Source organism: Sebastes umbrosus, chromosome 7 (assembly GCF_015220745.1).
Source record: "Sebastes umbrosus isolate fSebUmb1 chromosome 7, fSebUmb1.pri, whole genome shotgun sequence".
Taxonomy (NCBI): domain Eukaryota; kingdom Metazoa; phylum Chordata; class Actinopteri; order Perciformes; family Sebastidae; genus Sebastes; species Sebastes umbrosus.
Window position 1 is genome coordinate 18,708,393 of NC_051275.1, and position 19,375 is coordinate 18,727,767.

Sequence of the window (19,375 nt, forward strand, 5' to 3'; positions counted from 1 at the left end):
AACTAATATGCCTATTAGGAAATTACCTCCGCTAAGTGTATTTCACCGATGTTTCTGACCGTGAGATGCCGCGACTTGGGTGTGACGCAACTATGTCATGGCAGGTGTATTGCTCAAGACCCAGTGAAGCGCAGTGTCGAGTATGAAGCTGTTTGTATTAGCGGTTCTCAAGAAAGCTGCAAGCAGCAACACCAGAGACAAAGCACTCAACCCGTTCTTAACAGGCATGTTTTGAACGGGCACACTGCACTAGTTTTCTATTAATCTTGTTAAGACAAGAATCTTGTCATTAATTAATCCACATTACCTTCAGACGACCAAAACAAATTAAGGTTCTTCAACTGAAGTTTTTTCAAACAAATGATTCCTCAGGTCACTGCATGTGGGGAAATGGAACACAACATGAAATTCATCCTCAACAACACGCGGATTGCAAAAAACACATAAACGGCTAATGTGGCTAATACTAGAGAATATTAGTCATGTGTGACAACTTGGCCAATTGAAAATAATTCCTGAAGACATCTGTCTATCTCCATCTTGCTGTAAGGCCATCGTCATTTAATGTAAACAGTTTTACATTTTGTGTAGCTTTTTTTTTTTATTTTCGTCCAACCAAATGTTGGTTGTTAAAATCTGCTGGACAATATAGCTATACATCATAACTATTGAGCCTTGCATACACATGTGGACATCAAAGTGAAATCATTTTTAATCATTTTGAAAGCTTTGCTTTTGTTTAACGGCCACTTGGGGCAGTAGAAACAAGCTGAAAACACAACATTGATCACCTTTTTGTTGACATGGCGAACGTGTTGTTTACTGCTGTTTGGTGCTGATACAGTGGTAGTGTATAGTGGTGTCATTAAAACTTTTTGCGAAACAATAAAGCTGGCTGCGTCTGAAAACATAGCTGATAAGAGCTGTGAGAGTGAACCAAAACAGTAAAGCTGCGGGCCATAAAACTCCCCATAGAGCTGAGGGGGATTGCAGTGTCGATCAATAAATTCCTGTGGGTTTGTCACTACGGGCGACCGACCCCTTTCATATGCAGTACATGTAGTCATTTGATCCACTAGTAATATAAAGATATTGATTATAGCAGCTTCAGTCCAAGGATGTAACACTGCTATGTTGTAAGACATGGCAATGAACAAATCACACATCAGAGAGAGATGTTTAGTTATCTTGACAAGGAATCATGGTGAAACCATACATTTAAACTTGCTGCTGTGTAGACATTAATCTCCATCACAGGGTTTTCCTCGGGATTTGAAGTGTTGATCCTCGGACAGAGAAGTCCACAGAGCTGAACGATGAATATTTATGAATCTGGGTTTTATATTTGAGTTTTTAAAAAAAAATCTAAAACTTATAAAGCCTTACGTGCCTGTACATGATCAAGATGGAGTCTGTTAAGTGCATAAAGAAATTCATGTCCTTTGTGTGCGACCTCGGATGAACTGTCACTGCTACTCTCTGTTTCGTAGCAAAGCATATCAATTATTTGTGGATATTGGCTTAATGTGACTACCGGTGATGATATCAGATGAGTGGATGTGTCTCATCTTTACAATCTAGTTGTTGTTTATTCGACTGTGTGATCAGCTTGGAAAAGGTCACTTCAAACATGTTGCGGCTCTGTATGCAGCTCTGCGTGTCTACGTCTGATATGATTAGGCTTGAAGTTACAACACTCAACCTGCAGTTTTTCGCTCTAATGGATAATCTACAGTTAATTTACCTTTCAGCAAAGTTGCACTTAATTGTATTTTTTTGCGCCCTATTAATGTCACATGTTTACGGGTAGGTTACTTTTATCTCCTGACTCTGCTTTAGCTGTAAATGTAATCTATTTAACTTGAGAACCTTAGTGCTAACCCAGTATAATTACATTAATTACGAAGCCTGCTTTCAGACATCTGCTGCTCATTTTATTGTGTGTTCTTTTCTACCCTTGAGCTGAAACCTACTGAGGTATGTTAGAGATCGTATAAATGGTGGTTGTTCATGCAGTTGGGCTGAAACATAATTGAGTGGTTGATGGGAAATGTTTACTTTTCAGTAATTGCCAGGCTCTTCAGTGATCCTGGAAAAAAAAAAGTACTGACTTCTTGGAGCCAAGATGAGTATTGATGGGATATTGAACTGTTGGGGTCACATCTTCGTGGAAAAAGTGTATTCATGGTTAGACCTATGATTGAAAATACAAGATATGCCATTTATTCAGTACATATCAAAGCATATATGTCATTCCATTTCTTCTGTGTTTAATATCACATTGAACAGATCATGCTGCTTAATTGCCCATGATGACAATTTGACATCTGTGCTTTTAAACGTCACAGAATACGATTAGGATAAAAAAAACTTCTCTCCTCCTTTGTCTGAATGTCTTTAATTATTGCTACAGTCTATTCAGATAGTGCGTACAAATATATCACTCCATACTTATCATGTAGCATGGAATTATTTAAATCCTTTTAAATAACTTATCAGTGGACTCACACAGTGTAGCATCTCCGTAAAGCTGCTGCAGTGACTGGAGTTTCAAGTCTCCAGACTGCCGTTGTGAAAGCTAAACAACCGATGGATGTTTTGAATGCTTTTGCTGCAGTAAACAGTATGTTATGAATGTATATTTTTTGCTGTGGTCTTGAAAATATCACTATGTTATGAATTTATATTGTTGCAGTGTTCATAAGATTTTAAAGCTTTTAAGCTTTCAAGCTTTTATCATACAGATCAGATATTTACATTAAAATAGCACTCAGCCTTTTGGAACAAAATCAGATTCCACGCACTAAAAGCTGCTCCCAAAGTGTATGGATTTATTCACAACAATACCTGCCATGGTGGGCACTCTAGATTAATGGAGAGCAGTGTGCACAAAATGTCACCTAGTAGTATTAGTGCTAATAAATCCATACACCTTGGGAGCAGCTTTCAGTGGATTGAACTTTTATTGTAGAACTAAAAGAGAAAAAAAAGCCTTTAAATACATGACCTGTCCTCACAGTTTCTCAGAGTGAATGATCGTTGGCCACATAGGCCACCCTTGTTCTCTAATGTGGAAAAACAGCAGTTACCAGTGTGGATGATTTCTTTTTTCATTACCACTCCTTTCTCTTCCCTTCTTGTCAGCTGCCATCCTTGATGACCCTATGGAGTGCAGCAGAGGAGAGCGTTTGGCCATCACGCTGGCCAAAGACAGCATCAACAGGAACACTAACCGCTCCATCACTGGCAAGCTGGAGGTGGACATCTTTGAACTGCTGAGAGACAGTGAATATGAGATGGGGGAAACAAGTAAGTAACACGGGGGAAGAAATGCCAATTCACCATGTTCACACGGCGGCCATCTTGCTCAGGGCGGGAAGGATCACCGGAAACTAGTCGGACATCTATAGAGCTATGGTGAAATGGCCCAAACAGCCAAGTGCTGAAACAATCAAATATGGGCAGATAAGTCTGTAAAGGATCCAAACAAAGGGATACAGCAACTGGATTGAAGGTTACATCTACAATGTAGAAAGAGAGACCACTGGCACCCGACGTGTTGCTGTTTGACATTTGCTCAGTTAAGTTGGCAAGTAGCTTGCTGGCTAAAGTTGTCATAAGGAATCAATGTCGATAACTATTTTGTCAGTCGAGACATCACCAGCCTGTACGCCTTTTAGTTTGATATATTAGTAATAGGGAATGGAAATTGCGGAGCATTCTAGGCCGCGCTGGCATTTTTGGAGATCAGCGTACAGAGCTACGGTAGACTGTTATTGTATTGTTGTTGTTCTTATCTGTCACTGGTCTTTTCATCCGTCATCTGTCAATCGTTCATCACCAGAAATGTATAAAGTACGTGTGAAAGACAAATACCCATATAAAGAGAAACTGAGAAGGCAAAAAGGCCATATATTACAAAATTGAAGTCAGTTAATGACATCAACCCTTACCGAACTTGACAGTTTGCCACCCATTATGGTCAACGACCAACTACACAATCATCCAAACAAAGATAAGCTAGGTAATGTTATGCAAACTGAAAGCTCCAAAACGTAGGCTAATACTGCATATTTAATCTACCGTTATCTTGCAAAATGAAACCCATAACGTTTGCCTACCTTTGTGTCTGACTGTATGCTATACAGTATACTACAATTAGTCTTTTGAATCTTATTCACTGTGCAGTGTTTTGTGTTACCTTAAGACACTTGCCGTAAACAGCCAGCAGATGTGTTTGTCAGCTGAATTAGCTAGTCTGGTATACTGTATAACATCTTTGTTTTGGGTTCAGTCAAAGTTGAGCGTAGCAGCACTATCGCAGTCAAGGCAGAATCACCAATTCACCTGGCAAACAGACTTATCCGTCCACATTTGCTGGGGTACACAGTCAAATGTTTGAACTACTTCACCATCTTGCTATATCAGTTTGACTAGTTTCCAGGAGATTCCTTCCCACCCTGAGCGTGATGTACGACCAAAATAGCTGCCATGTGATTATGGTGAATGAATTTGTAGGGAAAAGAAAGTGTTGATGTGTGTGTGTGGGTCTGTTGGTCAATAGATGTGTTTGTGTTGAGTCAGAGGAAAAAAAGTCGGAGAAAGGGTCTCATTTTGAAATCAGCAAGCCTGTCATTTCAATTCACCCTACTGGCTTTTTTCACTCTGTCTCTCACACTCTTCTCCAAAGTGCACAGAGATAAGTCTGTCTGGTTTAACAATATTTCAGTCAAACAGAAGCAAAGAAATTATTGAAAATAGATCACAGACTGCCATGGTGCAGGAAGGCAAAATGGGCTGTCATATTTTGATAGCTGCAGAAGTGAAATGGTATGTTTATATTTGTTTGCTGATGGATTGTATTTTGCTCTCTCTATGTTAGGCTGTATATTGGTAGCCTTCACTCTGGTGTGGCTGAGTGTAATGTAAAAATGACTCACAGTAATCTATGTCAAAGCAGACGACCTTCAACATAAAGGTTTATGGACCTTTTTAAATGAGCCATTAAGAGATTTCAAGTAATTAATCACACAAATGTGACAAATGCTTCACTGAGGGGGAGACTCCATTAACACAATCTGAAGTACCTATTTGTTATCAATTGTATCAATGCTTCCACTTCACAGCTATGCAGAACACCAGTATACTGGGTGGTGACTTGTTGCCTCACACCTCAGTGTTTATTTATTACATTTTTTTTTTTTAATATTTAATGAAAACTATCCAAAATCAATATAGCACAGCATGTGTCTGCAGCAGAAAACAACCAATATAAACATCTGTGACAAGAAGTGTGGAGATTGATTTTCAATAGAACACTTTCACAAACCCAAGAGCTTCAGTGGTGCCGCTTAATCCATGGAAACACCGCTTCACTTACCACAACAACAAGAAACTGTATTATTTTCTCTGCCTGGTGTACTAAGAAACCCTTCCTAAATGTGGTTCCTCCTGTGTGTCTTTATGTGTGTGTGTGTTTCTTTCTCTGCATGTGTGTGTAAAGTAGCATGCGTAGGTGTGTGTTGGCTGGATTTTGTGTATATTGTGCAAATGTTTTTGTGTGTGAAAGTCTGTGTGTGTAATTAGAGGCAGGAATTGGATTAGGGATGGATCAGTGGCTGCAGTTAGATGGAAATATCACAGAAGGACAACTACCTGCCCAGAAAAGTCCCACCCCCACCTTTCAAGCACCCACTCCTGCCTGTGTAGTATACAACTCCTAAACGGATGACTCCCTGGGCTGCCTGCTGCTTTTACTGGCAGTTAACTCAACGTGACAAGCAGGAACGTGCACAGACATGCTGAGGGGCTGATGCTCTAATCTGTAAAAGGGTGATGAAGCTCCAATGGTGCAAAGTCACCTGGAGGGAGGTCCCGGGCTTCCCCTGCAGAATTATTTTAAAGTTATGCAGATTGGTGCATTCTGTGGATGTTTTTTACTTACAGGAGATGACGGTCAGCATGACCCCAGCATCAAGAAACAAGACAGGAGCACCGGTACCGGTGAAAAGCAATACAGTGCTTTGGATGGGGATGGCAAAAAAACACATTTTAGCCACCTAAAAGAAAGGCTCACCTAAAAAAAATTGATCTCTGTTTAAGTGTACGCTATATTTAGAATATTTTTCAACAGCGAACTGAACTGAAAGTGAAACGTATCTATGCTGTTTTTGCCATCTGCGCCTGCTGGCTTTGGAGAGTGCATAGATAAGTTTCACTCTCAGTTCAGTTCCTCGTCGAGAAAGGAGAGGGAAAGGGCTGTCTGACGGCAAGGTAAAGTGACAGTGAAAATATTCTAAATATAGCATACACTTAAACGTATATTGTTTTTTTTAAGTTGAGCCTTTCTTTTAGGTGTCTAAAATACGTTTTTCTGCCGTCGCCGTCCACAGCACTGCATTGCTTTGCTCCGGTGTCGGTAACTCCTGTCTGTTTCTTGATGCTGGGGCACACCGACCGTCATCTACTGTTAGCAATACACCTGCTTTGGATAAGTACCTCACACAACCCCACTTCAAAACACCCGAACCATCCCTTTAAAGGCAACCAGAATTTATATCGTACAGTAAAAGAAAAAAGTTGATATCCTGCATATTGGATGTGTTTCCCTTCACATACCCTACTACGGCTGAGCAACGCCGACACACCGTCTTCATCTTATACACAACTCTCCCTCAGTTGCTGTTGTAGGTGACCAAGAACCCACAGCTCTTTCAGCTCCAGCGGGGGGGCAGCTCAGCCAAAGAGGGCAAATGGGTTATTGCTAAGACAGCTTTAGCCTGACCTTGTGCACATCTTTGGTGACAAGGTTTCTTTCACTGTGATATACTGTATTGCATATACAGCCACATAACACACGCAGATGTTTGCTTTATTGCTGCCTGTGTGCACCTGGGGACACTGATGGCCAACTGAGAGCGTTTTAATCCCAACAAATCTGAAACCATTAAGATCTGAAAGGAAACTTGCAAGCGCCATGACCTGCAGCTGGATGAGTTTAGATGTGGTAGCTGCATTTTGTGGGTGTTTGAGACTCTATCACACACAATATGCAGGCATTTGTGCCACACAACATGCATGTGTACACTCAGTCTTTTGGTATTTCTGGTTTTGCTGTATCTCATGTTTTATTTATGCCTCCACGCCAGCGATAGCCATGGCCCTAGGCATTATGCTTTCGGGTTGCATCCGTCCGTACCATTCTCATGAACACAATATTTCAGGAATGCCTAGAGGGAATTTCTCCAAACTTGGCACAAACGCCCACTTGGACTCAAGTATAGTATAATAGGATAGGGTAAAGTGGTAAAGTGATGACATTTTGGACAGATATGGATGTACATTGCAACTTGCCTGGCTGGCGGAGGCATACAACCGTGAGACGATAATTCTAGTTTTATTGTTTTGTCCGTCGATCCATCCGTCCTCTTGTAACCAGCAAACTTGTCAAGCATTTCACAAGTCAAACTCATTACAGCCCTCTAATCATTCCAAGGTTCCAATAGCTTGTATTGATCAGTGAAAATCAATGTCAAGCGGAGAAAATGGATTTCAGGCGACCTACTGACCTTCTGACCAGAATTTGACCGCGTTTAGAGGCACAGTACCGTTCTGACAATTCACAGCGTTATTGGACACCTTGACACTGATATCAATGCACAGGGAGTGACGAATAAACTTTGGCGAGCAGGTCGAGTTTTGACACAGACTTTTCTGTCACACTCTCTGTCTCTCACACACACACACACACACACACACACACACACACAATGCTCGCTGTGCAGACAGAGACGGAGCGGATCAAAGTGTCACAGGGGCCAGGAGCATGTTGGCTGGCAGTCAAATCATTCAGCTTTATAATTTGGTGAAGCCATGCAGACAGGTGCAAATGTGTGTGTGTGCATGTACTGTAAATGTGGGCACACGTGTGTATGCGGGTGTTTGTGTAAGGTGTCAGTGTGTTCATGTCTTACAGGCCCCATGGGTGACTAAGGGATTACTTATTAATCATTCGACTCACTGCCTCTGGATTCACAGCACAGACTCAAACGGTGCCCCCCTGCCTTTTTTCCACACACGTAGCTGGTTAATGCTCTGCATTTGCCCCAATAACCGGCACCAAATTATCATCGCACACACTCACTTTGTGCACAAATGCTCACACATGAAGAGTACATCGTGTCTGTACTTGTGTCTACCTCACATCATTGACTGCAGCGGTTTAATTAGAAGCCAGGGATTATAAACTCACAAGAAAATGGCATTCTGTTTCTCCCGTATGGGGAGATTAATGCATATGGCCCCTTGTACATCAGAGAGTAAAATTCACATTCTCTGAAATGTTTCTGTCTAAAGATATATTTCCGTCCCCAAAGGTAAAGCCTTTAAATCAGTCCTTGTAAATGTAGAATGTGGAAAACAAGATGAGATGTGTGTGTCACTTTTGGGGATATTATGGCATTCATGTGTAAATGTTCAAATACCAGATTTTATGTTTTAAGCCTCCAGATATTGCTGTCTGTCACTATTTCTGTCTCTGTGCCGTTCTGTCTCTCCTTTTATCTGTCTGTGTCTCCTCCCATTTGTATATCTTCCTGTCTCCATATGTGACGGTCTGTTATACGAATATCAATTCCTCCCACAAGCTATTTAACTCTCATCGGCAGGATCTATAGGAGTTTTCTGTGTGTGCATCACGTTAGGCATATTAAAGATGGACAAATGCATTTGGCCTCGTGCAGGTTTCATTAACGCATGTAGGTTCAGGTTCCCTTGAGACAGTGGAAGCGCTAGCTCAGGCTGCTATCAGTTTAGAGGTTGAGACAGTCAGCATGTGAATCCATTAACATCTGGCTGAAGAGGGCCTTTTTTAAATGACTCTGTACCTTTCCTGGATAGCACTGGCTGACTGACTTTCTTTCTCTCTCTCGCTGTCTCCGTTCTCTTCCCGATCCTTATTTTCCCCTCCGCCCCCCCTCTCTGTTTTCTCTCAGTGTGCCAGATCATGTCGAAAGGCGTGGTGGCAGTCCTCGGTCCCTCTGCCAGCCCGGCCTCCAACTCCATCATCAGCAATATCTGCGGAGAGAAGGAGGTGAGTCTATGCACCCAACTGGCCTGCAGCCGCGGGCTCATATTAGGCAGCGTGCTTACAGCGCGGCCTGAAATACAGAGCTTGGAACGATGATGCTCATTAGCGGTGGTGTGGTTTTTGTAGGAGATTGAGGGGGAATGAAATCCAACTTGTTAGTGAAAATGGTTGTGAAAAGGTTCTCCCTTTTCACCAGGCCCTGTTCCAGAACATAAATAGTGTTTTGTGTCTGTTATTATTTTCAGTCCAATATTTCAGTTTATTTGATACATTATCAATTAAGGTGTGCAAATGACACATGCTTGTTAGGTTTGTTTGTTTTATGGGTTCATAGGATTTTCTGTTGTTGTTCTGACTGAGATGTTTTGGCTCAGCAGCTCAATCAAGGAAAGTGCAAACAGGTTTGCCTAATGATGTCCTCTTAGCAGAGAGGGGCTGGGCCTGTTAAGATGTAGAGAGATAGGTAAATCCATCCGTCCATTATCTGTAACAGCTTATCCTATTCAGGGTCGTGGGGGGCTGGAGTCAATCCCCGCTGACACTGGGCGAAGGCGGGGTTCACCCTGGACAGGTCGCCAGACTATCACAGAACTGACACATAGACATAAAACCAAGACATTCACACCTACGGGCAATTTAGAGTAGTAGTAGTCTTTGGACCGTGGGAGGAAGCCGGAGAAGGTATTGCAAATGATTTAGTGATATTTAGTGTGCTCATTTGGTATGTAATGATTGCCCATAGATGAACTGTGAGGTCAGCAGTAACTTAGAAACCTTGTATTAATGGTTATTTCATTTTGTATGATTTGGATGCTTGCTCTGTTTCGCTCACCCTGTGCATACCTGGGCAGATGTAGGTGGTAGGTTTCTGGTAAGGTGAGGCTGAGAAGGTGAAATGCAATGGAGTGTGGGGGGGAGGGGGGAGAAAGGAGTTGGCAGCTCGCTGTGAGGCTGCAGCTTTCTTTTGTTTGGTATTCTTGTGCTTCAGTTTAATTCAGTTTTATTGAAATTACCGGGTTTCCTTTTTGCCCTCAGTAAACTTTTTGCTAATACAGTATATGCCACTTCTTTTGCACTACTCCTGCTTAACGACCTGATTCTTCAACATCCCTTTTTTAAAGTTTTCTGGTGCCAAACCACCTCATCTGCCCTATAAAAGAGTGTGGCAGCACTACAAAGATGAAATACCTCAACAGTGCCATAACTCTCCATTCAAGTCCCACTCCAATGAAAGCACCGCAGGACACTTTATGTCCCCCCATCCCCTTCATTAGCTCGGATCCGGCCGAGGCTTGCTTGCCACTGTTTTGAGAGTTTAATAGAAACAAGTACAAATAAACAAAAGTACGAGTTTTGATCAGATCACGTGGGTTGACAGCAACCAACTTCTGCTGTCCCTCCTGTACATCTGCTGTTTGAAATTAGGATCTTTACCTTGTAGATTATTTAAAGGAGCAATATGTAGGAATGACAGTTAGCGTTTACAATGGGTACTGCAATAGCCATGTTCATTGTTTACGTTCATTATGATAATTTTGGGGGAGTGGCTTTGGAGGGAGGCATGAAGAGACGAGCTGCCAGTGTTTCTGACTTGGTGACTTTCTCTCTAGATTTAGCGACTTTTGACATCTAGTGCTGCTAGCTACTTTCATTGGAAAAAAAGTTGGCAACACTGGGCTGTTTTTTTTTTTCCATCATATTTCAGACCTATTTTCTTTTCTGTGAAGTGAAGATTTGGAAGAAAGATTCTGCTTCAGAGCCTGGCTGCACGCAAACAGATCCCAGTTGGATGATAATTGGCTTGTCTGAACTCTGACATGGTGTTATTTGCTGTCTGATGTCAAGAGACAGAGCGCCTTTGAATTATACAAAACCATAAACGAGATCAAAATCAATTATTAATCACAAAAGATTTATCTGTTATGGTTTTACTGCCATGCTTTGGGGCGTTCACTAAATTTGATACACTTTGTTTTACACTATTTGTAGAAAAAAGACTATTCGGACTGTGAAAGTGAATGCACCAATATACAGTATTATCGACTGAACTGCTGCAGATTTTAAAATCTACGTGTCAGCTTTCATTCAGTTCATCAATCATTCAGTTTTCACCAGTGTGTTCTGGTATGCTCCCCGCCATAATTGGATTTGGTCCACAGAGAAGCTGCCTTTTTAACTGCATGAATTTGATCAGCATGACTATTAGAAGAAATCCCATTACCATCCCAGTCTCTATAATGTCCTCTGGTAGAGTACAGCCCGTCTTTCTAATGAGAGATCAGTCTGTTGTAGTGGTAGACAGACCAGGACTCCCTGCTGTTAAAAGTCTCTGGTGGCACTGACTCGTGGGGCTGACTGCTTTGAAACACTGACTGAGATAATACCATCGTATGAATATTAAAGACCCCATAAAGTGAAAAATTGCATTTTTGAGTTGTGAATGTAAGTGATACATAGTCATAAAATACTTCAAGGAGTTGATACTGGCCTCTTAAGATTCACAGTTTCCTCACACTGGCTCAAAATTCATCTTTACTTATCTCTTCTTATTGCTCAAGTGAATGTGTAGGGAAATAATTTGGATGACCATAACACTTAAAAGCTCAGCCTATCCACCATATTTGTCACCGATAGGAGGACTATAAGAGCCGCTGTTGTCATGTTGAATTGTCCTTTCACACATATAACACTTCTTGAAGCAATAACTTCCATCCGGCCTTGGCCAGTACAGTACTGTCACCATATCTGTAGTCTGAATTGTATTTAGTGTTTTAACTCCTACTAATTCAGAACTGCTGCAACGCCTAGAGAAGAAATATGCAATGTGTTACAACACATAACTTGGCAGCTTCATAGAAACATTTGCACTGAGTGTTTGATATTCCAGCTGGGTGTCCATCTTCATCTGCTCCGTAAATGAAATACTACATCCATATATCACTCTTGGCAACGGTCCTTTCCCATCTGCTCTAGATGGACTTGTTTTTAGTTGAAGATATCTTTTCAGGGGTTTGACACTCTCAAGTGCAGCTACAGTATGCAACTCTTTCACTTCTATTCTAATCCGTGTTTTGTTAAAAACAGACTGTTTCAATGGTATTAAAGTATTATTTAGATGTTAACAATAACACTGTTGTGATAGTAGCGTTTACCACAGCTGTGTACACCCTTCCCATTTATAATTCCCTTTTATCAGAGCCGCGTTGAGTTTCCAGAATTTAGTTTAGGATTGATGGCAACACATTAAACAAAAATTATGATCAAAATTCTGCCAAGTGCAGTAGACTCAAAAGTAAGTAGTATTATGGCCCCTGTGAGTGATATACTAATATATTATATTATTGGATTACTCATGTATAATAGAATAGAAGATACTTTGTTGATTCATCCCCTTGGGGAAATTCAGAATAATATGTAAGTAACATTTTATTGTTGTACAGTAGTTGGTGAAGGTGAAACTAGTTTTATTTATTTTAAATACTGTCGGTTAGTGTAGCAGGGTAGAAGTATAAAGTAGTAGTACATGGAAATACTAAGGTAAAGTACCTCAAATTTGTACTTGTACTAAGGGGTTCTTAGTTACATGCCATCACTGTCTTTTATTTATGCAGTAGTCAGTCTTAAATGAGCAATATGTAGGACTGACAGCTAGCACTTAAAATGGGTAACAGCAGTCCAATTTCAAAACATTGGAGTCCTGGCCCGTTCGCTTCTCCGGTGTGACTGCAATTTGAGGGTTACCTTCTAGACACGACCGCGCTAGCCTCTGGCCAGCAGCCATAGTCGGAGTCACTTCACCGACTGTGTGTCTCAAATACTCGCTGCCTTGATAACCCAGCTGCACACGGACCCCAGAGAGATGTGCCGAGGCTTTTCAGGTCGGGTAGAATCTAATGTAATGTTATCTCATGTTGATCCAGTTTGTGTGCTTGCTTCCATGGCTGCAGAAGGCTGTTTGTATGCCAATTTGTATCATATTTGGTAACGGGGTGTTGAACTGGGCAGTGGACGGGATCACACCGGCCAAAACAAAAACAGATGTTCAGGACCGGAATGGAAATTTCAATGGAGAACATATTGGCTGTAGCATTGTTGTCAGAGAAGCCAGTATTACAGTTTAGCAAGTTTTCTGAATCTCTGATGATAAGATTTATTACAGTAAATATATTACATATTGGTCCTTTAATATACAACTCTACAAAAAATTGTTTGGAAAACCATTCCTGCAGTGACCCGCAAGTCTGTTGCACTTGTGGCCATCCTCAGTAGTTTTGACATATTGTTGCTCTATCGTACATTGTAGAAGTGTAGAACTGCAGCTGCTAGACGGTACTGAGCGTGTAATTCAGCCCATATGTAGGTCATCTTTGCAGGTTCTGTGAAAAGTGTTAGAGATTGTGAAATGGTTTGAGGTGTTTCTTCTCTGACATGATTTAGTTGGAAATGCACAGTTTGATGTGCTGTGACATGTCTCTCACCTTACAGTAACATCAAGGAGAACTTGATTTTAGAGTTGAAAAAGTGGCCACAGAGGACCACTTGCTTCTTCTTTCACCACCACATGAAAGAAGAGGAGAACACAGTGAGTGTTTGAGCCTTTGGAAGTGGAGAGAACATATTGTATAGTGATGTTGGCATTGCTGTTTAAATTCTGTCAACTGAATCCACTCCCAACATACGTCAATGCTTCTAATGATAGTTTACTAGATCTGAAGCTTTGATACAAACATACAGACTGTAGAGTTGGTGGTGTTGCCCTCAACATTTATAATAACTACATGTTATTAGATGTAATTGTGTGTCCACCCACTGTGCAGAATGAGTCATGAAGAATATTCAGTGAGTTAACAGGAAGAGATGAGGGATTTTAATATGAAAATACACACAAATGCATTTTTGGACACATTATAGTCATGACAATAGACAACAGATTAATACAGGCAGGGGGGAGAACCTGTGTCCTTGGGAATACTGCACATTGATCCTCGTATCTCATTCTGTGTTGTTTAAAATCCATCAATAACTATTTTTAGGTTGGCAGGCAATTCATGAACTAATCAAGCCCAATGGTTCTCAGTTGTGGCCATCAGGGCCCTGCTGGTTTCCATTCTAGTCATCAAATCAAAGACTATTGAATACCTGGAAGGCATAGCAGGAAAACCAGCGGTAGTGTTTCCTGAGGATCAGGATTACAAAGCAACGGTCTTAACTCAGTGGTCCTCACCCGGATGCTATTTAGAGCCGAGCGTGTGCAGATTTTTATTCCAACCAGACACCACACTACTTTTTCACTGATGAGGTCCCCCATCTCAGGCTCGAGGTGTCCAAATCAGTGAAGTCAGCTGCTGTTCTGTGTGTGCGTGTGCGTGTGCGTGTGCATGCATGCGTGTGTGCGTGCGTGTGTGTGTGTGTGTTTGTGTGTGTGTGTGTGTGTGTGTGTGTGTGTGTGTGTGTGTGTGTGTGTGTGTGTGTGTGTGTGTGTGTGTGTGTGTGCGCGCATATGTGTGTGTTCTTTGTCTAGCAGACAAGGTCACATTGCTGTTGTCATGATCACTCTGAAGGGGATGACTGGGTAATGGCCCTTGTCAGCGTGGCCTTATATTAGTGCTGGGGGTGTTATAACTAACAATACAGCACTATCACGACACATTACCCACAATAACTGTGGCATTAAGATACTAGAGATCCTGTGATACTGGATGTAAACACAGTTAAAATGAAACACAATTATCTGTGAATGCCGTTGCCCAGGCAATGCAGTTTTTTCAAAAAGCAGATAATCATAATATACTCTATTCATTTATTGCATTATGACGTGTTTTTAGTTAAAAAATCCTTGATCTTTGGCAAAATATGACGGGTTTATTTGCACTGGAGTTCTTACTTTACCGATTATAAAATGACATGTAAATGTCTTGAATTCAAACTCTTACTTAAAGGAACATTGTGTAGCATTTAGGGGGATCTATTGGCAGAAATGGAATGCAATATTAATAAGTAAGTTTTCTTTTGTGTATAATCACTTAAAAATAAGAATCATTGTGTTTTCGTTACCTTAGAATGAGCCGTTTGTATCATACGAAGCGGATCCTCTCTTAACACATCCGGATGCCATATTTCTACAGTAGCCCAGAACGGACAAACCAATCGCTGGCTCTAGATAGGGACATTAGCGTTTTTGCGTTTTCGCATCGGCCACCATAGTTCCTCTACACGCTTGGCACACAGGAGAAGTTTATGTTGGTTGCTGTCTGCAAACTCACCACTAGATGGCGCCAGATCCTACACACTGCACCTTTAAGACAAAAGTGTTAGCATCAAAATATACTTAGTGAAAGTACTCATTATGCAGAATTGCCCATTTCAGAATCATATATATCATATTACTGGATGTTTATTAATTATGCATTCATGTTTACATCAATTTAATGTCGCTGCTGGTAAAGGTGGGTAACCGTACATCATAATTTATTATTAGTTGATTATATTTTGTATTAATAATCAAAATCTGAAAAGTAAATACTAACTAAAGACATTAAATAAATGTAGTGGGGTAAAATGTACAATAGTTGCCTCCAAAATACAGTGGAGTAGAAGTAGAGAGTAGCATAAACTAAAATATTGCAAACCCCTACTTTGTTCTCCGCAGCTGAATAGTGTGCAGCACCCCTCTGAGCACTGCTCAGCAGGAGATGAGTAGATTGGCTGGTGTAGGCAAGCAGGTGCTCATGCCTAATGTTACCTTTCGACTCCGGCATCCCACCACCTGCCACGCAAACAGCCAAAGCAGAAGTATAAACCCAAAGGGAGTCCCAGTGTCGTCTGACATGATTAGGAGCTTTATAAGCAAAACAGACGTATTTTTGCACCAAATCCACTTTATAAAGCAACCGTAGGTGTTTTGTTTTTTTCATCCTATTCGACAAAAGTGGGTCTTTATTAGACAACTTGAAGTGTAAGTGTGTGTGTTGGTCTGCGACATTATATCTATCTAATAAAGGTGGAAACAGGTCACCCTGAATTGTAGGAGCTGGAGAAGGATGTGTGTGTGTGCGCACACAATACTCTGACCACCTAATCCCTCACTGTGAGCGTAAGGCCACAGATGCTGGCACTCCGGCGGCTGGTTGCCGGGGACACTGGCAGCAATATTGCAGCTGACAGACCCCACTAGGTGATCAGCACATCATCTACCCGTCCCGATCAATCACTCCCCGGGTGCCGCTGCTGCTGCAGAGGCCACTTCCACCGGAGCGACAGAGGAGTGGGACTGAGCCCATCTGGGTTTCACACTAATAGTGACTTATATAGAAAACAGCCACTGCAGAAGGGGTCGACTGTGTGCAGCATGTTGGCGGAGTGTTTCCATCTCGTGCAAGCGAGCAAACCATTGGGGTCAAGATTTGGAGGAACGGTAGATTAATATCGACTAATGAGAAACATTAACTGGAGCTTTGGATGAGAGGCTCCTGCTGCTTTACAGGTTGCTGGCTGCTGGAGTGTGCAGCGCAGTTTTGTTGTTGTTGCTTTGTTTCCTGTGAATCTCAAGGAGAATACATTCAATTCTTATTTATAAGTGGTGACTTAGATATGACGGAATAGACCAAGGACATTTCATCCTCCATTCAGGCTCCATTTACAATCCTCATGTTGTTATTTTTATACAAAGGCCTTGGAATGAGGTCATTTTGCCATCAGCCATAGAAACCTTTCAAACTAAATAGTGTAAATGTCAGTGATTAAATTTCCATGTGCCAAATATTTAATCTGAATTCAGTGTTTTATTCCACTCTTAGCCACTTTCAGCTCAGTTTAAATGCTCTTGCTCCGTGCTTTTACCCGTACCTTCCTCTCCTCTCCTCATAAAGGGTGAAACGTTCACCATCTCTGTGTCTGCTAAAGACGGGAAACACATTCTTCAATGATTCAAACGTGTCAGAAGTGCTCATGAATATTGATGTCCAGTCTGATGTCCCGGGGTTGCTTTGGGCTTGTAAAGCCATCTGGTTGCAGGAGTACAGAAAGATTACACTAGTGCATTTTGGTAGGGTGGTGTTCAGGTTGGATTTAGAGGTGAACCTGAGGTCCGCTGGGCAAACAAAGAGCACATTGGATTGAGGTTGGGGGTCAGTAGTACAGCTCAAGCCCTGGAGACAGGCAATAATGAGAGATTTGTGCTTTCACACACACACACAGATGCATACACACAGAAACCCACGAATACAATTCTGACTCACTTTTATACGACCACCCAGGAAATGCTTTTGAATAATCAGAAAATTGCTTGCAACTTGAGTGTCATTTATGTGCAGCTCTTCAAGTACTACATTATTTTTGCTTTTAAGGTTCTCCGTGTTTTGCTCGCTCCCTGAGTCTGTAGCAGACACTCTCCCTCATCTCATTTTCCGCCTCTTTCTCTCCTGTCTACTCTGATACGGTGTTTCGCTGCATGGTGAGCACTGGTGTTTAAGGTAACGCTGAAAAACTCATTCAGTCCCCGTAAAAATGAATCTGTTCCTTTTCCTTTCTAAGTCTGAGTTTAATTCCGAGATAGTTCGGAGTCAAACGTATTTCTCAAGATTGCTTTATTAGTAGGCAAATGAACTCTGTAGGATCCGTTCACATGGCCAGACAGAAGCAACTGTTGAATAGGGCCATCAGACCAAGCTGAGGCACACTTGATTGCCCGTGAATGGATACTGAACCAATTTGAAAACCTTTTTCATGCTCTCGGAGAGAAGGATTTAGCAGGTCCAGTGTTTCATTGTCATTATTGTGACGCATTCATTGAGCATTCGCCATATTAACTTGTCCATTCACGTGTCCAGATTCTCCCCCCGCTGTGTTTGCATTCAGTGTGTGTGTAGAGCTGTCCAAACTGATTTAAATGGGTTAGTTGTCCAGCAGCTCAATGCTACACACGGTGTGGAATTGCTTTTTGTGACTTGAAAAGCCAGCTAGCCAAACCAGCAAATCCTCTCTGGCCAGAGACCATTTACACGGTCGCTACGCTCACTTTAGACCGTCTCCCTCGCTCCGACGCTGCACCACGGTTGGTCACATGCAGCCAAGCCAGCACACCACATCTCCTGTTCGTTTATAGCCAACTGCTCAGCTTTGCTCTCAGACATGTGGACACCGGTAACATCCAAATAATGCACCTGCTCTGTAATACCCAGTAAAAGGAGAGAACACAGAGGGTTTTTTTTTACCTTGATAGCCATGCTTTGTTCTTATTGTGATAACCATTTACATTGAAAAAAAAAAAAATCCCTGTCTGGTTAGATCGAGTGAACTAATTTGTGTGTCAAGATAAAAAATAAAATAGATGTTCTGGTTGCATTAATGTGTAGTTTTCTACGTAATATAAACTGCTGCTGTAAAACAAAAACACTGCATCTATATATTGTGATGAAAATAATTAAATAATAAATAAATCCTTTGATAATGTCATTAGCTACAAATGTCATGCACTGTTACACATCATTGCATGATATAGTTTTCATTTTCTTTTAATCCTTCAGTAGCAATGATTGTGTTTCAAGTTTTCAGCTTCAAAGTAGCTTCATTTCGCTTGAGGCTCTGCAATCTCCAACAATTATAGATAAAGTAACTGTGTTTAAAGTAACCAGAATTATCCTTTAACACCGCCTGGCACTGTGTTTACATGTATGAATCAAACAGATCGCTACATGAATTAACAGTACGGCATCTTTTCTAAAGTGCTTAAGCAAAGTCTACTAGCTTTTTCTACAGCTTTTAACCACATCTCATCTTTTCATCAGCAGATTTAGTTTGCTCGGTTGTCATGGAGATAGTTTGTAATAACAGGTGGTGGTGTATGGATTAAATAGATAGTAAATTGACCTTGAATTAAAATGTTTATGCCTCCGCACCGGTGACAGCTGTGGTCGGAGCATAGATGTATATAAGTGGACGTAGTCAACGTTACGTCACCCATCGGCGCCCTAAAGCATCCCCTGCTTTATGGTCTATTTGACTCTAAATGGGACCATAATTTACTAAATGAACATCATGCTGTATTGAAGAAGACTTGAAACCAGCGAATGAGACCATAAACTCATGTTTACAATGTTTACTGAGGTAATAAATCAAGTGAGAAGTAGGCTCATTTTCTCATAGACTTCTATACAATCAGACTTCTTTTTGCAACCAGAGGAGTCACCCCCTGCTGGCTATTAGAAAGAATGCAAGTTTAAAACACTTCCTCATTGGCTTCATTTTTCAGAACCGGAGTTGCCCACGGGGCTGGAGGCATTATGTTTT

General features: G+C 41.4%; 1 protein-coding gene across 5 annotated transcripts in view; it reads left to right on the top strand.

Moving 5' to 3' along the window:
- Nucleotides 1–19,375, top strand: part of grik4 (glutamate receptor, ionotropic, kainate 4) — a 334,598-nt gene that overhangs the window by 193,210 nt on the left and 122,013 nt on the right. For all 5 annotated transcript variants that reach the window (XM_037775509.1, XM_037775506.1, XM_037775510.1 and 2 more), the window contains exons 4-5: nucleotides 3,145–3,309; nucleotides 8,994–9,091. In XM_037775509.1, the coding sequence (XP_037631437.1) occupies nucleotides 3,145–3,309; nucleotides 8,994–9,091 (263 nt within the window). The remainder of the gene's footprint in view (nucleotides 1–3,144; nucleotides 3,310–8,993; nucleotides 9,092–19,375) is intronic.